Consider the following 27728-nt stretch of genomic DNA (forward strand, 5'->3'; position numbering starts at 1 on the left):
TGTAGGAAAAGTTACATGAAATATTATTTTATTAAAAAATTGGAAGACCACGCAGACTGATGTGCACATCTCATTTCATGAAAGGGCCATGTTAACTGAAAGAAACCCTTGTGAACAAGTAATGGAGAACAGACACTGTCGGCTCTTCTAATTGACATAATTAATTTAACATTTACTTTGGTGTCTGTCACACCTACATTCAGCTCAGACTTGTAAAAACTAATCTAGAGGTCACACCATCTTATTTGCACTGGAGCTATAAAAAGAGGTAGCATCAAAAAGTATGTTTTACCTTGAATGTAGTGTTAATTTCTGACAAATTACCAACTGCTTCAGTAACTAGAGAGAAAGTTAGCTCAAAACATATTGGAGTTTGTTTGGTGGGGTTATTTTGTTTGTCTTTTTAGAGGAAACTAATATTTGAAGGTTGTAGTGTTAGATATTTGAGTGTTAAAACATGATATACAATGACTGCAAACTTGGCCAACAGACTGAATCAGAAACCCAGAGCTAAGACCAGGTTTCTCTGAGCCTGAAGTGAAATGACACTGAGAAATTTCTGCTCTTACTGTACATGCTGACCAAAGGGACTACAAGTATAAATGCAATTTTCCAACTTAAATATTAATCAGTAGTCAGAAAGAAGAAAAAACAAAAATCAGTTTCTATTTCTAAAATGTTTTTGAGAGAAAAATTCCTAGGGCAAGAATCTGTGAGTAGGGAGCAAGATGGAATGTTAAAACAGAAATAAACTTAGACTGTATATAGATAGAAAATAGAAATACAAACCAAAAAAAAAACCAAACCCAGAAACAGAAAAACAATCATACCTCTTAATCTGGATTAACTGTATTTTTTACACTTGTGATAGTAGATAGCAAACAGTACTCCGCTTGGCATTTTTATGTGTAAGGGCAGGGCTTGCTGCTTCTTGAATGGTTTGGTGTATGTGTGTGAACACACATTTTGATATTTTATATTGTCCAATTGCTTTCTTGCATGCTTTTTAAATAGAAAGTGACAGTGTAGGTCTTTTGGAGCAAGTGGGAAAAGGATGGTGGGGTTTTGGGTAGTTATTTTTTATGGTGGAAGATGAAAACCTAGTAAAAACTACAGTGTCCTTTTATTTGTGAACTTACCATGGAAAAATCACGGTTTGGGACAGTCTGCTGAAAGTTTTGAGCAGAGTTGTACTAGCCTAGTGTGGGTGCAGGAATTTTTAAAATTGACTGTCTCATGGGCATTCTATGTTCGCAAATCAGTGAATTAATTTCAAAGCATTTCTTAAAGGAGTAATTTGGCTATGATCACAAGTAGAGACTAATTATTTGTATTTACATGTCTGTTCATATAGTTGTTCCAGCAACAAAGACTGAAATTGGTTCCCTCATCCCTTCACTGGTTCCCATGACTCCTTTTCTGTGCAATGTCAAAGCTTCATCAACAGAGAGTATACGCCTATTTTTTAACTCCTATCCTAACAGTTAGATCACAGCCAGCAGAAAGAACTAGTTTTATGAATCCTCTCGAATAAAGAATTCCTGCTCCATGACAGTACTCAGCTCAGTTGGCTTTACATCTGCAGACTTGAGATACCATCTCAAAGTGCTCTTTTTAGGCAACCATTTTAGGGCACATTTCTTTTGACTGACTTTGGATGTCTATTATGGGGTATGATGGCTTTTAGATTAGAAGTACCTACTTCTCTTCATTTGCTATGAAAGGAATGTAGATAACTAGCTCAAAGCATAGACTATTTAGTCAAATTGAGCTGATGTATCTTGCCCTTAAGTTTTCCACCCTGAGCATCTCTCCCCACTGAAAACTGGGTTGTATGGGATCCTGTTTGCAGATTTGTAACTCATCATGCAATATGGAGGTGCCTAATACCTATTAGATGGCTGTAGTGTTTAATACTAGGCATCTAAAATCACGTGTTGCAGTACCAAGCTTTTAAAAAACAGACCTGTTTTTCAATCGAGCTCGAAGTTACTGTGTTATGTTGGAAGCTATTAGCTTTCTTTAACTTCTCTCCATCTTTTTTGTATTCACTTCATGTCAATATGCATGTGGATTCTGCCCTCAGATACGAAATTACTAGCTTCAGTGTATGTCTATGTTTTTGACAGACCTGGAATCATCACACTGCAAGCTTTTTCAGAATCCAACCGAAAACTGTGGCTTGAAGCTATGGATGGAAAGGAACCAGTAAGGATATTTTTTTCGTTTTCTTTCTTTTTACAGTTTTATGGCACACATATTAAAGAAAGAAGCTACTATGTATTTCAGATGCTGTGTTACAGTACAGGCAAATACCGTTCTGTTCTTTTTGAGACACTTATTCCAAGTACACAGCAAAGTTAGGTACAAAGTAGAAAGAAGAACTATTAATGCATTTAAGACTTGATTTGTATATTATTATGTTAAGATATTTAATGTTCAAGTAATATGATAGCATATTGTCTAATAGGATTCATGGTTCACATAACATTTGTGAAGTAGTACGTTCTGCATTGGTAAAGACAAACCATCTTTTGGGCAGCATCATGGAGCAAACAGTACCATCCTGAAAGGCACTGCAGGGAGCATAAAAATGTGTTGAAACTTATGAAGAGACAGGATTGTGTGAGATTTCTTCCCACTATTAATCTTGCTCTTAAAAAAGTCACTGAATGAGGGTGATGCCAGACCTGCATCCAAGGGGAAAAAAATGGTTGGTTGGTTTTATGAGCTAGATGAGTGTTTTTACAAGCTGCTTGCTTGACTGAAACAGTAGAGAAATTACATCAGTAGTTGTATTGAAATTTAACCCATTTGGAGTCTGCAGATGTGATTTCTAACACATTTTAGGTGTCTACCCCAACACCTGTTAACCTGGGTGAGTGCTGTGGGGGTAAACATCTAAAGAAGGTGAAAGGCAAGGCTGGCTTTCCCCTAGCAGCAAGCTAATACACAGCATGTTGCAACTACCAATAAACCTGACAATAAAGATTTTAAAGCAGACACTGACCTGTTGTGTTTTGTGTGGTTTTTTTTCCCACAGATCTACACGCTGCCAGCCATTATTAGCAAGAAGGAAGAAAGTAAGCTCTTTCTTCATACAGAGTGACCAAATATTGCTATATTTCTGTAGTATGGTTTCTAGATACGTATGTGTAAGAGAGAAATATTAATTATTTTATGTTTTCTTTCTATTGCTATGAAATAACTGCTGGATTACATGATTGGGTTACACGAAAGCACGTCTAAGCTATGTAAACTGTGAGAAAGCCTTCAACTTTTGTATTACTATCAAACATAAATTGGAAGAAAATTTGATTGGGCCGGAAGCTATAATATATTTAACAAAACTGTAAAAAGTTTCTCAGTAGTCTGTATACCTAAATATAAATACATGTCAGTGTGTTGCAATAATACTCCTATATAGAATCATAGAATCATTTAGGCTGGAAAAGACGTTTAAGATCAAGTCCAACTGCTAACCCAGCACTGCCAAGTTCTCCACTAAACCATGTCCCTAAGTGCCACATCTACATGTCTTGTAAATACCTCCAGGAAGGGTGACTCAACCACTTCCCTGGGCAGCCTCTTCCAATGCTTGATAACCCTTTCAGTGGGGAAATTTTTCCTCTTATCCAATATAAACCTCCCCTGGCCAAACTGAGGCCGTTTCCCCTCATCCTCTTGCTTGTTACTTGGGAGAAGAGACTGACCTTACTACAACCACCTTTCAGGTAGTTGGAGAGAGCAATAAGGTCCCCCCTGTGCCTCCTTTTCTCCAGGCTAAACAATCCCTGTTCTGTCAGCTGCTCCTCATCAGACTTGTGCTCCAGACCCTTCACCAGCTCCGTTGCCCTTCCGTAGACACGCTCCAGCACCTCAGTGTCCCTCTTGCAGTGAGGGGCCCAAAACTGACCCCAGTACTCAAGGTGCGGCCTCACCAGTGCAGAGTACAGGGGATGGTCCCTTCCCTTGTCCTGCTGGCCACACTGTTTCTGATACAAGCCAGGATGCTGTTGGCCTTCTTGGCCACCTGGGCACATGGCTGGCTCACGTTCAGCTGGCTCTCAGCCACACACCAAGGTCCTTTTCCACCAGGCAGCTTTCCAGGCACTGTGCCCCAGGCCTGTAGCGCTGCCTGGGGTTTTTGTGACCCAAGTGCAGGACCTGGCACTCAGCTTTGTTGAATCTCATACAGCTGGCCTCAGCCCATCACATCTTTTTGGGTTTAGGTGTATAGGCACCACTGAGTAATAAAATGAGCGTATTTAAAGTTACTGTGAGATCTATGTCTATAATTGTATTAACCTTATATTAACACATATTTGTTATTAACATAGTACTATATTAACACAAATATGTAAAAATAATTTAAATATATCTGTGGGTGTGTGTATCAGAGAGATGTGTCAGATGTGGACATACATCTTTATAGGAGGTATATTTGAGACTCTGAAATCTAAAATTGAAACCGCTATGTCTGTTTTTTATATGATAGTGTTTATTTTAATAGTGACAAATATGCTGCTTTGAGATCTTTATTTAGCTAGTTAGAGCAGTGAAGATACAAAAATTAATGAGAAATACATTCACTTCAAATAACATCACTAATCAAAGTCAATAACAAAGATTGTTTTACTGTGTTACCATTTTATGAGTGGTTATGTGCATGTGCAAGGAACAAAGAATGTTGTATTAAACCCAACAAATATATTCTGTTTATTCTGTCCTGAACTCTTCAAAGTGTTTTCCTCAGCAGAGGAAAGGGAATACAGTAATCTCCTATTAAAGCAGCAAGCTTTCAGCTGTGTGTGGAGAGGGGCTACTGATTTCTGAGAAAGACGGTAAAATATTCTGCTCCTAATGATACACTGATGATTAGAAAGCTGGATTTTGAGTGCTAAGGGTGTGTCTGCAAGAATACTATTACAGAATGTGTCGTAATCTTGTGGATAAATGTGTATCAGTTCTTCTTGACTAACATGTGAATGTAGCTAATCACAGAGATTTTGTGTATTGATAAGTTAGAAAAGAATTACCTTTTTTCTTCTTTTTATAGTGTTCTTAAATGAAGCAGGTTTCAACTTTGTGAGAAAATGTATTCATGCTGTAGAAACAAGAGGTGTGTATTAAATCACAAATTACGTATTAGATTATTTTAAGTATTATTTCTCAAATGCTACTTTGATTAATCCTACATGTTTTACAGCTGTGCTTTGGAGTGTGTCCATCATTTGGTTTGTACTTTTCACATTTTATCTGTATGCTTTACACTTAAAACTGTTGCTACAAGTTACAACAAAAGTTCTTAATGTATCATTTAAGTGGGCTTTTAAAAGATTTTCTGAATTTGATGTTATTTAGGCAGCTTGATTCACACTTGCACACATATTTAATTTGTGTGCACAGAATTATGCTTTCTTTTGGTAAAACTGCAGTGAGTCTCAGCTCCCAACTTTGGTTTCTGGCATGAAACCTGAACACCAAAAAGTGGCATGAACACTCTGCTGAAACACCATTTTTGCAGAGCATAACTCCTATCATTTTATTCACTTATTTTGTACATGGTAAAATGTTTAGGAACTCTTTTTTTTGGCAGTGGGTGTATACAAAAAGAAAGTAATAATCACTCAGCTGCTGATGTGATATATTGCAACTCACAGCAAGTTTTTAATTATACCCTTCCAAATAAGGATGTATGGCTGTATTGTCTTCCATAAAAAGAGGTAGCCTTTTCCTGTCCATGCCCTGAACCGTCATTATGCAACTCTCTTCTAACCCAGAAGGTGTGTGGTCTTTCTGTGCAACATTGAGCTCAAGGTGAATTCAGTTTTTCAGGTAACAGTGTTATGTAGCTTTTGAATCACTGCTGATTCAGAGCTTGCATTTTTTTCTGGGGGTCGGCGAAAGGATTTCCAAACAAATTGCCTAGGTTATCTAAGTGAGGTCAGACTTTGGAATGTTGTTTTCAGCGGAAAAGTGGACAATTTTTAAATTGTAAGACCTGAGGTAGGCACGAGGGAAAACTTTTAAATCCCACTGATTTTAAAAGAGAGGTAAAACCAATAAAATTATCATCACTGGAATACTGAAATACTGTGTTGTGAATGTCACACTTTAAACGTTATTCGTTATTAGTGTCTGTGCTATAAAAAAAAAACAGCAATGGAAACTTATGGGTAAATTGGGACTTGTCTCTATTTTGCATGTGCATCCATGCATAACATATAAATTCTCAACAGCAGTGTTGCAACAGTGTACAGTACATGTGTCTATTTGGAGTCCAATCATTCCTGCTATAAACATCGATCAAATATTAATTATAAGGGATGATGGTCTAAACAAATATAGATGCATAATAATTCCACTGAAGTCTAGGTAAGATAAAACTTATTGACATGTAATGTGTTTTAAGACTGCTTTTGGGTCTTATTTTTCATTTTCCCAGCCATATCCTTGTTTGCTAGTATGGGTCATTTCTATGCAAAAGGGCCCTGTTAATGGAATGCATTTATTGATATCCCAGAAGGTAGTTCAGGAATGTAATTGTACAATTTTCCATAAACACATTCAGATGTTTTGAAAACATACAGCAAGGATGCATCAGCATATATTGAAATAACCATATTTTCATTGTGCTTGTTTTCCCCAATGTAGGTATTACAATCCTGGGGCTGTACAGAATAGGTGGTGTAAACTCCAAGGTGCAAAAGCTGATGAATACTATATTTTGTAAGTATCTGAAGTAAACCTTTGTCAGTGTGCAGTGCATGTGCTGTGGTCCCTTTTGCCTTAACTCCTGTGCTCAGAAGAATATGTCATACTAGTTACAATTTTGTATGTGCACTTCGAGTGTACAGTCTTAAAATGAGTGATCCATCTCACTAGTTTCTTATGTGCATTAGGATTCAATTTCTACATGTAATCATTGATAAACATGAGCAAATTAGTAATAAAATGCATTTCTTCTTTTAGCTTCCAGGTTGTATTTATTGGTATCCATTTGGCGTATTTCAGAAGTGTTCCAAATCTTAGTTCTGTAACACAGCATAACTCAGTTTATAGACAGTTGTTCTAGTCTTTCACTTGCTAATTTGGCACTGCAGTGCCTGTGTTTGAATGTCTAAGCCAAATACATTTGTTGTTGGCTTGGGCTTACTTTACACTTTTATACAGTGCATATAGCTAATGTTTAAAGGTACTAAATATCAGTGCTACATTTATTTTTATTAATACTATGGCAGAAATTAAAAGATTCAAATTGTTCAGATTGGTAGTTAATCTGGCTAATAAGTGATCACGTGAGCTAAATGACTGATCTGTTAGCTTCTGGTTTGCAGCTTTACTAGCTAGTACTATAACACAATCGTAATTCAATTTTCTACCAGCCCCTAAATCTCCTCCTGATATGGATATTGATATGGAACTTTGGGACAATAAAACAATAACAAGCGGACTAAAAAACTACCTCAGGTAAGTATGATGCTACACAAATCTCAGTACTCCTTTTCTGGCCTACTAATCTTTTGCTGATTAATATCATATTACATTTCATGTATCCATTAACATGGTAATAATGGAGTATATTATTTTGCCTAATGTCCCTGTGATTATGTATAATAATAAATCTAGAATTTGTAACGCACTTCTGCCTTATTAAGATAGTCATGCATTATATAGCCCTAAATTTGGCAGCATTTAATTATTTACATTTTTTAATTTAAATTTTTTTACATTAATCACAAAGCATGTTGTGCTTAGTCTTTCTTTTCTGAATCCCTTAAGCTACATACCGTGAGGTTTCATGGCATCATTGTTGGAGCAGAATAAAAATCTCTGCAAAAGTTTAGGTTTCTATCCTATGCTGTTTGTGTCTTCACCAACACAATATTCTTCCCACACTACCATTTATTTTAAAATTTTTGCTAATAACAGACAGAATTTTCAAGAATTATGGGACTTTTAAGATAACTCTTTTTTGGGTCTCAATATATAACATTCAAAAGAAACATACTAAAAAGCATCAAATCCAGATGGTGGGTGTTCTATGCCTTCTAAAAATCTACATTTCCTAAACTGGTCACCTAACAAAGGGCAGTGTCAGAAATCCCTATTCACTCTGGAAAATACACCTAGGATTTAAAGTGGAATGATCATGTACGCTTCATTGAAAAGACTGGCTTAGGTTGAAGAAATTTATAATACATCTTCAGAAGCACAAATCGTTGTAGATACTGTGTGTGTGTGAAATTAGAATGTGAGCTAGCAGTAGCTGTGTGTTTGTCTATAAGGCAATTCCCAGCCTGCCTTTCAAAGGATGACTTTTCCAAGATCTCTCAGATCAGAATTTCAGTCCCAAATTTCATCATGTTTTGGCCTTGCTTGGGCAAAAGACTGCTTCTGCAGCCCACTGTACCATGTTCTGCAGCTGTATTTATTCATGTTCTGCGGTATGGAAGTCAGAAAACAGTGAGTCTCTGTGCTGACGTCAGTGCCAGTAACATTTCTCTTACTCATTTATATGGTGGCACCAGATTCAGCTCAGAGGTTTCCAGACTATGTACATGACTGAGTTGTATGCTACTTGTAATCAGTCATCACTGAATTGGGTTTCCTAAAACATACCAATACACATTGTGCAGCTGTTGAGGCTAGCATAATCACATCCATAAAACTTAAAAAACTTTGAGCAATGGTGTTTGGTTTTGTTTTTTTTTTTAATTTCCTTTTAATATTTTTTTACAACCAGGTGTCTCTCAGAACCACTGATGACTTTCAAGCTGCACAAAGATTTCATTGTTGCTGTTAGTAAGTAAAGTAATTTCACATTCATGAAAGCAATATTGTTTCTAACCCTTGCTCTCCTCAGTTACAATCCTTACTTCTCTCCTTGGTCTGTTATTCAGTGATCCAGCCATAGATCCGAGTTCTTCCATGTCACTGTATGTGACAGCACAGTGCCACATGAAATCCTTCAAAACAGAGAAGTCACACTAGAGAAAGCTGTGCAGTGGTTCATTCTGATCTTTTTAGAGGTGCTGTGTGACTGCCTTCTGCAAGAAATTTTGAACCTTGATTTATATGTATGTTTGTTTTATATAGGCTGATAATTCTTTTATGGCATTCATCAGTCTCATCCAGGGACCTTTATTTTCCCAGCTTGCCTTGAAAAATTGGAGGGGGATGATAATTACCTCCTTTTCACAACTGGAGTGATTAGATACAGAGATAGTAAGATTGCTTTTCTAACAACTTCAGTTTAGAATTTAAAGTTATTTCCCATTTCCTCTTGCCTTGGTAAGAATAAAAGACATTCAAGAGTTTTAGATATTTTAAATACCAAGGAGTAAAATCTTGGATTTCACTGAAGTGGCACATCAGGTCAACATTGCCCTAATTTTGTTGGTTCCAGAATTGGTGGTAACTGCTTTTGGTGACTTACTTGAGAAACAGATTTCAGAATGTTGTAATAAATATAATCAAATTGTCCTCATTGTTTTAAAGGCTAATTGTGTTTGGCTTCTTCTAATGCATGTGTATATTAGCATACAGGCATTGGTATCATTTGTAGTTGCATCTTAGCATGTGTCTAATTTACCAAGAATATTTGTTTTCTGTTTAATAGAGTCAGATGATCAGAACTACAGAGTTGAGGCAGTGCATGCGCTTGTGCATAAGTTACCAGAGAAGAACAGAGAGATGCTGGACATCCTTATCAAGCACTTGGTCAAGTAATTATTAATTTTTTTTTCTCTTTGGCACGATTGTAAGATGCGATCATTTCTGCTTTAAATTTGTCAGTGTTGCTTAATCCATTCTCTGTGTTGAAACCATGCCACTTGAAATTACATTTTATTTCTAAAATGCTGTTCTCAACGTAGCTGAAGAATACTTACTGTAGAAACAAGATAAAAACACCATAAACAGTCACCAAAATGACCAACTACTTTTATAAAATAAACCCACTCAGTGTTTTTGTTCGCATTGCTAGTTACTACAGGAATTGTCACTAATTAAATTTAAGAAACATCTAAAACTATGCTAAGGTCAATAGAAAATGCTGGTTTGAATCCGACTCGAGGTCCCACAGTGTTTCAGAAATGGAGACTAGACTAATGTGATAATCCTTGGCCATGTTTGATCTTATTTTTCTCTTAACAGCTCTGAAGTGTAGTATCATTTGACACGAGTTTGAAGCATTATTATTGATATTTTTAATATCTATATAAATGTCTAAACCCACTGTTCATTCTCTCTTGTTTCATCAGCTTCTCTGAGTATTAATTGTCAGATGGAAAAGAGTTTGCATTTCTTTGAACTGATGACCTTTTGTCTTCACTAAATTATACTTAGCATGTGCTGTGAGACAAAAAGGACAAGTTTTTATGTCTCTGTCTTATGTCTCCATATCACTAGCTATGATTACATACCATTATTACATTATAATTTATCTTATTTCTTCATGAAACATTATTCATGTAAGTTTTACTAAAATTTTGGTCAATTTATACAGGTATTTGCCGAATGCTTTTTAATATGTATTATACTTTCAGATTTAGGATGCTGTATACTTTTTAGTACTTTTATCAGTGATCTGGAAATGTGAATACTGAAACAGCAGTGTTCAGATAAGGCCTACATGACCAATACATGTAGAAGATGTAAGAGAGGTGTCCATATTGTTTTAATTTTGTTCATTATGTCCCAGCTATTGCACTTCTTTGATCACAGCTTGAGCCACAGCCTGCAGTAAGCTGTCTACAGTGGAGCCTAATACAGTTTTGCTTCCTCTTATATATGTGAGAACTTTGAAAATTTATTTGATAGGAAATTATTTAGCCCTTTATATCATCAGCCCCTGGAGAACTAACATGATAGCAAGCTGCTGTGAATGTTTCCATTGCAAAAACTGATTAGGCAGACCCTGCATCTCATTATACATGGGGTAACCCAGAGAACCAGATGAAAGTAAGTTTCATAAGTTTCCTTGCTCACAGAGCTGTTCGATTAGCTAACGAAGATAATATCTACTGCTTTCTAATCCTCTAAAAAGTTAAACATTTAATGAGGGTTTAATGATTTTGTAAAAGCTGTTCATCTGGAAGCCCCAAAATTAGAAATATATACGCTTAGGAACTGACTTATTTGTAGGCAGAATTACTTTTAGGCAAGTGTTTCTTTCTTGACCTCTTTTCCTGGCTTCCTTATTTTCAGTGTGACCTCAGGTGCATTTTCGAAGAAAAGCATGCCTGCAGTATTTCCTTCTTTAATTGTTCTCTTTAACTCTTGCCTATCTCATCTTTGATGTAATTCTCATTTCTGATGAATGTAGTCTTACCATTCGATACTGAATGTTTTCAGTTCTTTTCTTTCCAGCATTCAATTCACCCCTTCTAAGCTGTCATATAATTTACCAGCTGTTCTTTATGCTAGCAGTTCTAATGAGACTGAATTCAAAATTGGTCTCTTGAGTGTATTAGTTATATTCCTTCCTCAACTTTTTCCTACCACTTGTGTGGAGATTTTTTCAAGAAACAAATGGCAGATAAAGTGCCTAATTTTATGAAAATGGGAAAATATGAAAAAAACACATAGCCTCCTATTTCTTTAATCTTTTGTTTAAAATCCAGTTTTAAAAAGTACATCCTTTCCCTGTATTTTCTCTATATTTCTTATAGCTGTTCAGTTCCTTATGTATATTTTTGTGTCTAGGTGAAAATACTGTACCTGTAACTATGGGTTATAAAATAAGGGTAAGATTATTTTTTCTTGGTTTAGGCCTTAAGGTCTTACATCTCTGCCTATGCTGACTTTTGTGTCACTGTGCAAAATTAAATATGATCTAGATGTTGTGGGGTGTAGATCACACTAAAACCAAACCAAACTAGGAAATCCTAAAAAGCTCCCTGCAGAGAGGTGGTACTGCGTGAGTATATATTCAGGCAGCAGCTAGACAAACATTGGAAGTTTGATGTTATTTTCACATAGGTAACTAATTTCTTTTTTTTTGTTTTTAAACCTTCCTAGTCAAAATACTTGTCCATTTTAAAGCATAAATCATTCTTTGGTATGCTTTAATAACACCACACTTTTCTAAAGTAGTTAGAAGTCTACAATCCGGCAGTATCAAAAATTTACTGGTGATAGATCAAAGAAAGAGATTGTGAGGAGAAAGCAACTGCACCTTAATGAATGTCGTGCAGCTGCCTGAAATGCATCATTACTTTGGCTTGTATCTATTCAGTAGCCCAGCAACAGTAGGACTAGGTCAGGGGAAATTACCTAATCAAAATGATCCATTTACGGGCATGGGCTTTTTTCTCTTTTGGAAGAAACTGAGCCTTTGAAACACTTTGTAGAAAGTCCTTTCTGGTAACAATGTTATTAAATTCACCATTCCTTTTATTAACCAAGCTACCAAATTTGTAACCAAGGAAACCCAAACACAGGCACTACTTTCTCTCTTACACTGCAAGACTAGAATGTTTGTGTAAGAAACCTTAACAGTCACTGTGCAGCATAAAGCAGGGTAACATAGAAAGGGTTTGCTCGGTGGTTTTAGGTTTTTCTAACAAACCTAAAACTGAGTAATTCAAAATTCCATTTTAATTAAAATACTAGTGAACTTCCCAAACACCCTTTAATGACCTAAGCCAAACATAAGATCTGTAAAAGAAAATTAGATCAAGATAATTGGCTAAAAATGTGCTTTAACAAAGTAGTAGTTTTGATGATACGGCTTCCAAATAACTATCTCAGCCGGTGCATCTGAAGTAAAATTTTGGGAAGTTTTATTGGCATAACTTAATGAAGCAACATAGGAAACATATAAGAAGATTGGCATTTATTTTCCTGCAGTTTATAATCATGTTGTCACCAATACAAACCCCTTTCCCATATTTCTCGTGCTTCTCAATGTGAATGGGATGTGAAAACACTCCTCTTTCAAATATGAGGGGAGTTTTCATTATAGAAGTAATTGTACAGTCTATCTCACTTCTATACCAAGATAATTCTACTATTCTACTCATTCTGTGTATTATTAGTACCTACTCAACAGTGAGACTGAGAGAAAGGGTAATGTGTAAGTCCTGGCATGGGTTTGATCCTGATCCTAACAAAATCCCCCAGTAGCCTAGGGAAAATCTTTTTATCACTGCCTTTTTAATCTTTGTTAAGGGGATAGTATTTGTCTTATTTGGTACCAAACTGACATCAGATAGGTCATTTTACTGATGTTTGCATAACATTTTAAGAACAAATAAAGCTATGTGAGAATATTATTGGAAGGAAAATGTAGCAGATGTCTCTGTAAACCTGATTAATAAAGGCTGTCAGAGAAAACCAGAAGATAAAATTCACTCCTAGAATCTAGTCTTCTAGTATTTTATAGATTTTACTGTTTCTTAATTCTTAAAAGAAAAAAAAAATGGTTACGAGAATTATTTTAGTTATATAAGAAATGGCTCAGTTTGAAAATGGTAGCAGATAGCAGTGAGAAGGAAGAGGAAAATGTGAACAAGTGCCTCGATAACTGATTCTATTTGGTAGCAGATTCAGTAAAATCAACCATTAAAGTAATTATAAAATCTTTACTTGGCATGATGTTTCTCAGATATGAGGCAATAGGGCAGCTGTGACTGGGGAACCACTGGCAGTTATTTCAAAGGATTTATAGTGAAACAGTTTTTACTTGGAAAATCTTATTTGTAAGGAGCGAAAAGGGGCATTGAGGATTACTGATTGATGGTTTTCATTTTACTATCTGATACGTTATTGGGACAACTAAGTTTCTGAATTTGGCTTTAAGAAGAAAAAAGACAGAAAATGTACAGTAAGCAATAACAGAATATACAGACATAAAAGGTTAATATATTGTAAAGCCAGATGTCATTATGATTATCTAGTGTTATCTATACCACAGAAACAATGATTTGACTGGCCCCATTGATCCCATGTTTTCAACATATTTACAAAGAGATCCTATTGCAATTTAAGTGTTTTCAGTAACTAAGCTTCTTTCCTCTACATGAAAGCTAAGGTATATGGTTGACCTCCATTATCACATAGTATTTTCAGCCAATCCAACAACAAGTATGAGTTCCTGTATAATCATTGGAGAGAGATAGGTGTCTAACCTAAGATTCCTAAACTTTAGATGGTCTGGATCTCTCTGTGGAGACCTTCAAAAATCGTTGCTATTCCCTGTCAATTATGTCAGGAATGTCAATATTTCCTTTAGGAAATCCTTCCTAAAATTAGGAAGACGTGTTGTTATTGCAGGATGGGAGCCTTAATGGAAGTACAGTAGTTGTACTACACTGTATTTTGACTCTAGTAAAAGTGAAAGTTTTTAAAATGTTTTTAAAGGGGAGATGTGAACTTGGGATCTTCTTAAAGAAGTAGTCTTAACAGGTTTTTGCCTGTTGGAATTGTAGTTTAGCACAACAATTTAATTGCGTATTTTTTGTGTTCATTTAAAGGGTATCATTACACAGTCAGCAAAATCTAATGACTGTATCCAACCTTGGTGTTATCTTTGGACCAACTCTGATGAGAGCCCAAGAAGAAACCGTGGCTGCTATGATGAACATTAAGTTTCAGAATATCGTCGTTGAAATTCTGATAGAGCATTATGAAAAGGTAGAAATACATTATCTGACTGTTTTGTGACGAAGTGAAACTAAGATCTCATTTTTATTACCATCATTATGTTCTTAAGAGTAAGAACTAAGATCTCATTTTTATTACCATCATTATGTTCTTAAGGGTAAGAAATCCAGCATTTTTAGAAGGTCATTGATAGAATACCTTCTTACCACCCCATGCTATGGATCTGTATTCCTAGCCATTTTTTTGTGGCAGTGCAAGTACAGATCCAAGGCATCATCTCCCATGTTTTGAAGGAGTTTCTCTGAATCTTCAGTTGCCTTCTGAAGATCGCTGTGTCCTTCTTACATCTAGAAACAGAATGAGAAGGTCATAACTTTGCTCCATCTCTTCCCTGCTAGCAGTGTATGAAGGATCACTCTGGGTGAATGCATGGATTCTCCCCTGAGTGCATCAGGTCAGAGTCTTTCTGACCATTGCCGTTCTTCGGAGATACGCCAGCTGCATAATGGAGATCTAACATCATGAAACCCCAGCCATCCTTCAGTTCCTCTTTTCACAAGCAGCATCTATGTGGATCCCCAGCAGAATCCCCTATTTCTCTGCTGTGTGTCATTTTTCCTTTTGTAGATACTAGATTAAAAGTAAAAAAGCAAAAGGAAAAAATAATGTATCTTACATAAGGTTTTATTCCTAGTTACAGGTTTTAAGCCCATCATGTCTTTGTGATTTAAAAGTTCTTGAATGATCTGGAACGTGCAAACTTCTGTAGGTACTCTTTTGCTTTGAAGAAAGGCATGTCTGTGATTGCCTGATTTAATTTGTTTTCCCCAAAGAGGCCAGTGACAGCAAAGGTCCATCCCAAACTCTTTCCTGGAACATTGAATAAGAACTGTTTCAGAGCTTGAGAAGGAAATCTCAAACATTTACTTTCAGTCACTACCACTGCAGTTATCAGCCTCACTGAAAAGCCTCCTCAGATTTTGTTTTATTTTAAACTATTTGATTTGAGAACTCAGCAGAACAGTCAAGACCTTCTTTACTTGATGGAAAGAAATTATATTTTGGGGATCTTTTGCTGATATGTATCACCTTCTCTGATAACTAACAAAACAAAGTGAAAAAACTTTGGATTTTTTCCATTTCACATTACTCAGCTAAGGGGCAGTGTCTGGTCAATACAGGATCCCCTCCACTGGTTGGTCAGTAATTACTGACAGTACTGCTTGGTATCATCAGTTATATTTCACAGGGACTCCTCAAAACTGGTACGATATTGATAGCCTCCTTGGCTGTAACTCCAAAACATATATATTAGGGGTTTCCAAGACTGACTTTACCCTCCAGAAAATTACAAGTTCATTCAATACAAAGACGGTGGCTGCACAACCAACATCAGCCTTGCTGTATTTCTCTGTCTACAGACATGGTTTTGTATTGGTGTGCTGCTCACTAATGCCAAATACAGTTTTAATGTACTTCATGAGCATCTCAAGATGTCCATTGAAGTATTTACTGCTGTGGAAGTATATTTGCTTTCTTCCACTTCTGTGAATGGCACAGAGGGATCTTTTCGTTGTTCACTTCATCCTCTCCTGGGAGTGCCCTGTTGATAGAGGGTCCAGAAATCCTTGCACAGACAAATTTTGGCGTTGCATGCTATTTATCCTACAACACTTGGCCTTAGGGAGACTGTATGTTTCTGATTCTTTTAGTAGCTTATTCAGGCAACCTTTCTCTGTAAAACCTCTTCTCCATTCCATAGAACTAATTCCACTTCCTTCCACAGAATGCTGTTAAGAGATACTCAGAGTTTACAGTCTGCCCTGGGAGGAATAAGTGAGAAAGAAGATCTGGTACTAAAACCTGCAAAACTTTTGATTATATTTTTTGCTTTGATCATCCTCCAAGGCAATGATCATTTTTGCTAGAAGTAACCAGGAAGATTTTTAGGGTCTTTCAAGATCTCTGCTGCCTGTGTCCTGGATATTGCAGAACAGGCAATACAAATGAGAGTCAACCAAATCACTGGACCTTCTACATTTTGCTTGCTGGTATGCTGGCCAAACTTATCAGCAAAGTGCTATTTAAAGCCTCATGTGTAGCTATGTCAGATTGCAGTAGTCACCCATAAAAATGTGAGGCTTTTCTGCATCAATGAAGTGCAAAATTGACCAATGGTAGCAGTGGTATGTAAAAGAGAAAAACCAGCAGATGCTCCAAACAGAAAGATGTTCCTTATCAAACTTGACCTTTTTGGCAAAGTAAAGTGGTTTTCTGAAATATAAACTGGACTGTAGTAAGTTACAACTGTGACACATTTCTATGACCTACAAAAGCTTTCACAGGAACACAGAAAAATATCAGTCTTTTCCTAATAGCTAAAAAAATGTATTACTTTCTGGGCAGGAGTTGGTAGTAAGCACCTATTGTAGGTTTTACAGTTTAGACTGTTAAGCACTTTTTAACAAGGGCTAAAAAATAAAAATATTTAACCAAATATTATTATAATTAGTATAAATTTTAAGTAGAGCTCAGTATTGTGGTTCTTGGATTGTAAAATGAGATCAGAGGAAAGTTTGTATTCTGTGAATTTACTCTTCTGTAATGTTTGGGACTATTACAGGATTAATTTTGGACACAGTGGTGAGGAAAACAAATGCATTAATAATGGAAGTGTAAGAGTACCTCTATTGTTTATGCATTTTTCCCCTTTTCTTTTTTAATCATGCAGATATTTCACACTGCACCAGACCCCAATATTCCTCTTCCCCAACCTCAGTCCAGATCAGGTTCAAGAAGAACAAGAGCAATTTGTCTCTCCACAGGTTCACGTAAACCCAAAGGAAGATATACACCCTGTCTAGCCGATCCTGACAGTAAGTTTGTCCTTGTTGACTGCTTGTCTTCCTTTGTATGTCTTGTTTTTTAACTTCCCTGGATAATATCCAACAGGTATTATGTTCCAATAACTATAAACATAGCAGATGTTGTTTCATCAGCTTTTTAACCTCTGTGAGTCACAGACACACTGTTGAATGACTGCATTACTTGCTTCTCTAGATGAGGAAGGATGTTTGGTTTTAGGCAAGTCTTTTATTGCATACAGTGCTCAAAAATCACTTAGAGTAGACTTTATATTCTAGTCTAACTGTAGTCTGCTTTGAAACTGAGAAGTTCATTATTTGAAATTCATCTAATTTGCTTTTAAGATGATTAGTAAGTTTGGGAAAATGTAAATACATTATTTCCTCTCCTCCTGTAATGAATGCAATTCAGTCAGAGTCAGAAGATCAAAACAGTTACTTGACTTTTTCCACATGCATGGGACTGTGGTCATTGGTTCAAAGTCAGCCATTGCCTAGGTTGCCAAAACCACTGAAACTTTGTTAATTTTTCTGAAATGGAAAAAAACTAATGTTTTTGGGAGAAACAGTATACTTATAGCTTGCTGTTTAACAGCAGGGAGTTATGTTTATACTTAATTGCTGCTTAGAATGCTTATTCATTTTTACATAGATGTGACTATTCAGAAGTTTCACTTAATTAATTTTCATCTAGTGGGCCATCACTTTTTTACTAACTGGCTGTAGCAGTAAGTATTGAAACTTTAGCAAAGAATAGGTTGTTAACAGTTCCACTACTGCAACAGACTTCCAAAAGAACTTCTGTGTCCCTTGGTTCTTCAAGGAGATTTACATGAAACTGGTACAGTGAATTAATCCACATTTAAGGTGCTTCTGTTCTTGAGGATCTGTAGTAATTCTTAAGAATTCTTAAGACTTAAGTCTGTAATGTTAGGAAATGTATCCTCAATATACTCTTGCACAGGTGCTGCATTTTCTATAGCTTTATATTACATAATTCCTGCCAGTGAGGGTTTAAATACAAAATGAGAGCAATAGCTGCCCACACATCAATTGCCAGTGTGAATGGCATGGGATGCCGAGTAAGAAGTTGCAGAGGAACCACCAGTTACATTCACCAGAGGACAAATTAGGCAAGTTTCAACTGTTTTTCACTGTGCAGCTGCAATGACTGAATGCCAACATAAAAAAAATAAAAGTAATTCCTGTGCAAGTATTTTGCAGAGCATGTGCAAGTTTATGCTTCATTCAGACACATATTATCCTGTTGACTCACTTGGAAGTAGGTCTGACCCAAGAGCTCTTCACTTGTGCTTTGCTTGTTAGCTCAAGCTCAGCACTTGTCTACACAGGTTCCAGTTAAGATCTCGCTTGTGCCTGGAAGGCTGAGGCAGAAGCAGAGGTATTCTCCTTGACAAATATGTCTAGGTGTAGCTGGAGACAGGCAAGAGGGAGCCTTGGCTTCTGGCAATAGTAATTTCTGAAGTACTAGGTGGTTTTAAGTCATCATTTAGATGAAGCACAGACGCTTAACTATATTGCGGGAAATTAAGGGATTCCATATGGCATGAGAAAATGGCATACAAGTTTCAAATGGCAGGGAATGATAGAAAATTATAGAAAATGCACCTGACAAATTCAGGCTTCGGCCAACCTTGCAATTTCAAAGAGACTAATGGTCTGTAGAGGGGCAGGATGAGGGACAATCTAATCTGGAATACCAGAATTCTGGCCAGAAGTGGACAGAGTATTACACTTCTGTTCCAGTGGCACTGCTGATGTCAGATCCACTCACTATGCAAGGCACTGGTATTTGTGACCTTATCTGTAGTATTCTGTGTCGTTATGGTCACTTGTTGCCAAGGATATTGAAACATTTGGAGGCAAAAGCAGCTGCATCATGTTGGTATAACTACTGTGTGGTTGAAGAATATACATTCTCTGCTTCTTGTCAAATTTGTGAATTTATCTCCTAGCTTTTAGGAAAAAAAATCCTATTAGAAACTAATGTATGACTCAGTAGACTGAATCCAGTCTTAAAATAATCCAGCCTTCACTGTTTCATAGGCCAGTCCTTCCTCAGTTCTGTGAGTGTTCCTACCTTTATATCATCAGCAGATTTCTTTAGGATATTCCTACTTTTTGTTGCAAAAGATTATTGGAAACATCAGTACAAAGATTTTTGTGTAAGTAGGTAAATTTCTCTAATATCAGTCTAATAAAAGAAATTCATCAAATGTTCAACATTCAAGTTGTAAATAAAGGAATGAGTAGTTGTCCTTCTGCAGGATAGATTTCATGAAAGCTATGATGACTCAGAAAATAGGATATCTGTAGACAGACTTAGCCTTACAGAGACTGCAAAGATTCTCAGCAGCTTGGTAACAGAAGTAAAACTTAATTCTTGTGCCTGTTGGCAATAAAGTCATGCATTTACGAACAGGTGTGGCAACCACAACATTTGCCTTATTATGGAAATCCAGCAAGATATTCACCACAAAGACACTGCAATGCCTAACTGTTGTATTTTCTAAGGATTACTTGGATTGCAGGCAGTTCTTTTAAAATGCAAACTTCTGTGTGAAACAATTTAGCCTGTAGCCTGTTACATTCATCAGTTTTAAAGAAACAGCCACAAAAGGCATCTCTTCCAGGTTAAAAATAGGAATATGCATGAAACATGGCATAATTAAATAGATATTTTGTCTTAAGAATCATTGCCTCTGAAACCACAGATTAATGAATTTGATGACCAGTAAGGTGCAAAGGGCTATAGGTGGCATAAGAGAAATGCACATGATTAGAAAATGTAAATTTTCCCCCCCTCTCTCTCTCCCCCCTCCCCTCACTCCTCCCTAGGTGACTCATACAGCAGTAGCCCAGACAGCACTCCCATGGGCAGCATTGAATCTCTCTCTTCTCACTCCTCTGAGCAGAACAGCACCACCAAATGTGCACCTTCACAGCCCAGGGAGAAATCAGGAGGGATTCCATGGATTGCCTCTCCCCCTTCTTCTAATGGCCAGAAGAGTTCAGGCCTCTGGACTACAAGTCCAGAATCCTCATCAAAGGAGGATGCAACCAAAACAGATGTGGAGTCAGACTGCCAAAGTGTGGCTTCTGTCACTGGACCAGAGAATGCCTCTCCACCAACAGACCTGACCAAAAAGAGTTCTTACAGCCTGTCCGGGCTGAAAAGGTCTTCAGCATCTTCCCTTAGATCAATTCCTTCAGCTGAAGGTAATTTCCAAGGGCTTTTGGGACATCAGTGGTTTACTGTGATGGATCAGAGAGCAAGAGCTGCGTCTGAAAGCTAATGATAATCATTAATCTTTTTTGTTTTCAAACTGTCTGATTGTTTCTTACCTATACAGCTCACACAGCTTAAAAGATATCAGTGTTTCTCAGAATTTAAAGTGCAATCTATCCTGCTATGTCTTATCTAGACCACTGACTTGCAAGGTGTTGTTTTATAAGAAAAGTTGGTAGCTATTGTTTATCACTGTGCCAAAGGAATGAATCCTTGCGATGTGATTGATACTGATCAAAGCTAGCATTTAAATTTTAAAAGCACTAGGCTTAACATGTCTAATTGGCTGAAGTAGGAGACTGAAGGAAAGGTGGTTTGTTTATGGGTTTTGGGGTTTTTTTTAAGCTATGTTTTTTACTGTCAATGCCTTTAGTTGAGGTAGGACTGGACAGATGGAATAAAAAGATAATCCCTGGCAGGAAATGTATGTCTGAAACCCTGCTGATGGAATGACTGCTTCATTCAGCCCTACTTGCAAGGGTTGTTACCCAGTACTGCAAGCAGATTAACTTGAATGCAAGATTATGGATGAATTGCCCTGTATATGGACATGATGTGCAAGAAAAAACACAAGTTTGCAATCCCAACTTCAGGAATCCAATTCCAGTGCGTAAGTTAGGACACCAGTCTTCCTGTTCAGTCAAAGAAGAATGCTGCTTCAAAGATCCTGTATAGGATCCTGTATATATACACAAAAATAATGTATATGCAAACAAGGCAGCAGTCCACAGATAGGTCAGCTTAAAAGACACATGTGGCCATCCCTTGTATTCATTAAAAGGACTTCTTTATGTGCAATACAGTCTGTGCAGCTATAGATTTGTTTTATCAAGTTACAGTAGCAATTTTTAGGCAAATCATGATCATTAATTCCTAAGTATTTTTTTAAAACTGTATGAAGCCTCTGTGGGTACTGAAATATTAATTCTTACAGATTAATGTGGTCTGATTTCATAGTGGAAGCTGTCTTGAGCAGGAATGTGGACTAGATGACTTCCTGAGTCTCTTCCAACAATTCCATGCAGTATACTACTTTATAAATGTTATTTTTATTGTCACTTTGTAGTGAATGTACTATCTAGCCATTTCAGTGCAATGTAATTTTTTAGCCTTCACAATTTCAATGTAATTTCTTCATTCTTGCTGCTGGTCCTTTTCTTCTGGCTTTCTGCCTGAAAGGCTGTTTCTTCTCGCGCTTAGTAAGTATTTTCTCTACCTATTTTGCTTCTTAAAAAAACCCCAAGCACACACACACACACACACACACACCCATACACCTCCCAGAACCAAGAAAACCTTTGCTTTGCATGTTATACATGTTGTGAAACAACTTAAATTAGATTTAATATTCTCTATAATTTGGTTGTTTTCTTTAGGTAACAAAAGCTGCAGTGGATCTGTACAGAGCTTATCTTCAACAGATACCAAAGATACACCAAAGGCTCCACCAAACCCTGATTTACCTCCCAAAATGTGCAGGAGATTAAGATTAGATACCACATCAAGTAATGGTTATCAAAGACCAGGATCTGTGTAAGTCATCAAGACCCTTTGGAGATTTGTGTTTTTACGGTATTGTCTCTGTAAAGTGATCCTAGAGAGGTGCATAAGTACTTGAAAAAGCATCCATGAATACTTGATTTTAATATTTCTTTATTTGTGAATTATTTATTTAGCTTCATTAAAACTCTAAACAAAGGAGACACAGCATAAAGTGTGTTGAAGTCAGTTGGAAGACTCCCATTGACTTCATTGATCACAGATAAGGTCTATAATGGAGAAACAATCTTTGGAAAGTGATTAATATTATTATCTCTGGTTCTCATGGAATTTAATGTTTCAAGGAGTGTAAATGTTACTTACTCTCTATGCTGGTTTGTTCAAGAAGATCATCAGATTTTATTTGTGTAAATCCAAAATTGGAGGAAGGAAAAGAAACCCCAAACTTCTGCTCTGAAATTTCTTTGGTTGCTCCATGTTAAATAGTTAATTTCTAGCAGTTGTTTTTCTGGATTTTTTTTTACGTTGAGAGGAGGATAGTTCTAAGCAATAGAGGTTATAATTTAGGCTGTTGAGATTTGGGTTAGCAGCGTTTCTGAGTGCTTTTAGCACAGACTTAAGAATCAAAAGATCTTTACTGTATTCCTGACTTTGACTCCGCAAACAAGAGATTTCCAGATCCGCAGAGCACCAAGAAGTTCTCCAAATACTGCAGGACACCATTCAGCCTCTCCACTTTTTAAACTCGAAGGGATCACTGTAGTAATTTCACAGACTGTTGTGTCTTAAACAGAGAATCCTGCACAGCTCAGAGTTCCAGCATGATAGTGACAGACTGGCAGTAAAAGCATTTCCAATACAACTATTGGCCATCCATGAACACTATTTTAAATCGGGATGTTGAGATTTCCCTTGCTGACTCAGCAAGGCACTAGAGCATGTGGAAGTCAGTGGCCCCAATTAGGATACACCCTTAAGAATTCTGTTGATTAGGGACTTAAATTCAGCTTTTCAATTTCCTCTGTTTCCCTGAGTAATTATAACAATTTTTAAAAGTGTGCCCAATGTCATTAGATGGTTAAAAGTGAAAGTAGTTTGTGTCTTTAATTAATGGGCAAAGTATAAAGCAAGGTGGTTTTCTTTTCAGAGTGGCTGCAAGAGCGCAGTTGTTTGAAAGTGCTGGTTCACTTAAACAAGTTTCTTCAGGACGGTAAGTGCTACATACTGTTTAACAATTTGTAAAATCCTCTATGTTATGCTGCCTTCAAAGTTTGAAATAGAAGTGTTGGAGATTTTTTCTGTGCCTTTTGGACAGCATCATATGGCATGAGAAATTTTTGTGGTTTATTAAACTCATCCTTTCTCCAACAGAAAGCTAAACCTAATAGAGAATAACAGCCAATCTGGCTGTTCTGTCACCTGAGGGAATTGCAGTGAGAGATGCTCAGGTTAGTGATCTGCTGAAGGACACAACTACAAGAGTAAATTACCAGGATTTAAGTTAGGATGAGGGTGCTGTACTTATTCCATACAGCTATGTGGAATTGTATATACATGATTTCAGCAGAGTAACAAACATGTTATTATGGTAATTGGCTTATATATGTAGGTCTTGAACAACAGCTGCTTCAGAAAGTTCAGTGTTAACTCAACCAGGATTTCTGTCTTTACCATCACACTTCCATCCCTCAGGGTCTGTCTGGAGAGACTGTTGCCCTTTCTTCTTGTGTAGTGTGCAGCAGAAATTTATATTTTTTTTACAATTGTTTGCATTTATGTGGTGGATTCGAGTCATTCTTATGTTAAATTAATTTAGTGTTCTGGTAAGTGTTCACCTAGGAAGCATTATCTCCCAAACATTATGAACCCCCTTAAAATTAATAGACTAAAGCAGATAATTAAGTAAATGGATGTGGAGAAAAGTCTGTCTCTTTTTTCACTGTCCCTGCATTTCAGATTCTTTGAGACAGAACATACGTTTTGTATGCTGAGATGTGCAGCAGTGGAATATGGCTGTCCTCTCTGACAGGTCTAGCGGGGAGAGAAAGGGAAGGCTGACCTGCAAAAGCCCACTGATTTTGTTCAAGGGAAGCAGCTTACAGGAATCAAGGCTGATCTTGTTTTGTATAGTACAAGAACTGTAAGGTGACCAAAAAGGGGGATGGCAGGTGAGAAAAGAGGTATGAAAAAAGCACGGCAATAATTTAAAGAAGAAAAGTATAAATGAAGAGACTGGAATGTTCTTAAGCCAGTGCCCTAAAACGGAGAGCAATGACTGCTTCACCAGTCCTGCATCATTTCACCTCCAACATTGTTCTTTCTAGTATTTTGTATTACTCCCTCCTGTAAACTGTCCCCTGTTGTTCCCTCAAGAGCCTGTGCCACCTGTATCTGTATATAAAAACTATGAAAGGAGCAAAATCTGACAAAGGAAAATGTACCAGTTTTATAATGGATATGGAGAAGCGGTAACAAAGCTGAAAACGCTGAAAGGCTTAATAGCTCCTCTACTTCAGCCTTCCTAAAAAGGCAGAAGAGCAACAGCAACAAGGAGAATGGAAAATGAGAGGTCAGCAGGCAGAATTAGGAAGAAATAAGAAGTAGCTCAGCTGTTCTTACAGTGCTGCTTAAGTCTGAGTATGCTTTTACAATTCAAAGCCAGCTTTTATTTACCTGTCACGTTATGAACATGAAGGCTGATTTAAAACCTTATGATAATTTTTTTTTTTTTTTTTAATTTGAAGTATGTAGAAATCATGGTAATTACATCTTGATCCACCCAGTAGAAAGGTCTTCTGTGTTCATAACTCTGCTATCTAAAGAGTTGATGCAGGACAGAGTGTAAGAAAAAGAAACTATTTTTAGGCTTTCTGGTTTGATACCAGAAGTACTCAAGTCAAGACAGTGTTGAAGTCTCTGCAGGGGTAATTTACCCTGCTAAAATAACTAGTTTTGAAATTTTAAGCTACTGCTTACCTATGCATTATAGTATCTAAATAGCTTCATTCCTAATTGAAGCACCTCTTGCGGTCATTTGTACAGCAGAGGGATCAAAAGTACCTATATGGCTTTAGCAGTCTCACATTGTTTTCTGTGTTCCAGCAGATAATTTTGCACTTGATACTTTACCACCACAGTGGCCTGGTTTTACTTAATCCTTTCTTCCAAGTAGTCTTTGCAACCCTGCTTTCTGCCTTCGTATAATGTGGTATCTCTATTATGAGTGTGTGTCTCCCCTTTTTCTTTTTTAATGCTGGGACGTTATTTGACCTGGCTGTTTCCTCTCCTTGTATACACAAGTACCTGCCCCTGTAGCACTCCCAGTTTGAACAGGTTTCTTTTAGTCAGAGAGAATGAGGGGCCACAGTACGTGTTTTAGGGTTGGAAAGGGAAGACCAATATGTTATGCCCTGTCCAGCCTGTGCTCTCTTTTTCCGATTCCAGAGTTACTTTGACTTCTCAGCCTTCCCATTCCTTCCCTCCTGACTTCAAGTTTATTATTCATCCATCTCCCTCACTGTGGTATTAAGCTACTGTGTACACTGAAACCAATCCCTATTGCTAATCTAATATACACTTGAAAGAGGCGAAAGAGTTTTCTTACCACTTTCACAAATATTGCAGTTAGATAACAGTCTTAGTAAAGCCCGAGTTCTCTTTATTGCAGCCTCTGTACAAAAATGTACCAACACGTAACCCCTGACTATGTTTTCTTAACTTTGATTCAGTTACATGGAAAGTCAAGTCTCCTGAAGTGAGAAACTGCATTATAAAGATTTTCATTAGAAAAGAATACCTGGAATGGGAAGGAGGACTCGGTGACAGCAACAGCTCTAGCTCGGCAGCAGGATCTCTAGGTGATGGGATGGGACTTTAACAGGAGTAGGGTGACAGTATGAAGCCCTCTAGACCCATGCTCCCCCTCCCAACCATACGATTAAATATCCTTTCCCAGCCATTCTTCTGTTTTTATTTGCATGCTATGTTTTGCATTTCCTTAAACACCTGGAATACCTTGCCCAGCCCAGCCCATGTTTTCTGCTCCATCAAGCCTGGCTGTAAGTCTGCCGTCTCCAGGACTCTATAAAACTTTCTTCTTCCTGTAAGATAATATTAATTGATGAGTCATCTGAGAGAGATTCATGTGTTTTCCCTCATTCCTCTTCTGGCTTCTCTTTGTCTTGCTAGACTAAAACTCATTAGGGCAGGGGCATAGTTTTAAAGCCTATTTATAGCTTTTTAAAAAATATTATTGTTATTATTATTAAAAGGGCCTCAGGTGGTGCTGACTGCCTGTAGTGAAGCAAAATAATTTATGATCTGATGAGCACTGCCCCTTTCACTACTAATATAATTTTATAATTATGGGCTTAAACCAAGTGTAATAAAACATAGGGAAAGAAAATGCATTTTTCTCATTTGGAGACTATCCAGTAAAGCCATAGGAAGAAAGAACTCCTAGGAAATGTGGATACCATTTTCTGAAGTTGTTGGGATTTTTTTCTCTGCACTAAACAACATGAATCAGACATTAGCATCTTAGGAGAACCATAATAGATGATGGTGATGTTATCATATGTTTTTTAACAAACAGATTTGTTTGTAGGGAGGACGGTATTAACACCATAAGTAACAAGTCCTTTTTCATTAGTTGCACACCAAATAAAAATGCCTAAGAACCGGCAAGCCCTTTTCGTGGTTAATGCTTCTAGCTGGATAGGGTTGAAGTGAGTAATAAGTAATATGGGAACCTAAGCAATCAAATCGAGTGAGGAGACAATAACCAGGGACTTGAAAATTGCTCCAGAATTATGAGAAAATATTCTTAGAATCATTCTCTCATACCATCATGTACAGTTTGTAGATAACATTGGAATGTAATTACTCTGTGCAGAAGCAAGATTGCGGGAAGAATCCTGTAATTCGTGAGCTTTTGAGAAACTGACTTCTTTGTACCTTATCTCTCTGTATCTATACCTAAATGTCAAATGCTGGGAAGCTTTGGCATTCCAGAACTCAGCAAGTCAGAGTCCATGTTTTCTTATCTTTTCAATTTTAAGGTAAACATACTTGGATCAGGTAAAATTGGAAGCTGAAAACAGAATAGTTCAGGAGACATAAAAGAATATAGGAGAATTTTTTTTTTTCCTAAGGGCACTAAAAATAGCATGTTATATTTCAATAATATCTTACATAATTCTGCCTCACATTTAAATATTGTTCTGTTTTATTATTGCCCTAAATGTCATTTGTCACAGCATTACTCAAATGTCCCATTCTTAACCTGGGAAACTGGCTTGATAGTCATGCCACTAAGTAATGAGATGCTACATATTAACCGGGTTTGGAGGCCTCCCCTGCACTTTAGTAAATTCATTGCCAGTTACCTTAAACTTATTGCAATGATAATCACTGTTAACAGTTACTCTACTGTTTTATAT

The 27728-nt window shown here is 36.9% G+C and overlaps 1 protein-coding gene across 1 annotated transcript in view; it reads left to right on the top strand.

The window, feature by feature from the left end:
• Positions 1–27728, top strand: part of ARHGAP42 (Rho GTPase activating protein 42) — a 162154-nt gene that overhangs the window by 125958 nt on the left and 8468 nt on the right. The window contains exons 11-22 of the mRNA XM_037377096.1: positions 2130–2208; positions 3044–3083; positions 5060–5122; positions 6658–6732; positions 7389–7473; positions 8750–8808; positions 9626–9731; positions 14484–14643; positions 17345–17489; positions 20337–20717; positions 22164–22320; positions 23435–23497. Of these exons, the coding sequence (XP_037232993.1) occupies positions 2130–2208; positions 3044–3083; positions 5060–5122; positions 6658–6732; positions 7389–7473; positions 8750–8808; positions 9626–9731; positions 14484–14643; positions 17345–17489; positions 20337–20717; positions 22164–22320; positions 23435–23497 (1413 nt within the window). The remainder of the gene's footprint in view (positions 1–2129; positions 2209–3043; positions 3084–5059; positions 5123–6657; positions 6733–7388; positions 7474–8749; positions 8809–9625; positions 9732–14483; positions 14644–17344; positions 17490–20336; positions 20718–22163; positions 22321–23434; positions 23498–27728) is intronic.

Source organism: Falco rusticolus, chromosome 2 (genome assembly GCF_015220075.1).
Source record: "Falco rusticolus isolate bFalRus1 chromosome 2, bFalRus1.pri, whole genome shotgun sequence".
NCBI lineage: Eukaryota > Metazoa > Chordata > Aves > Falconiformes > Falconidae > Falco > Falco rusticolus.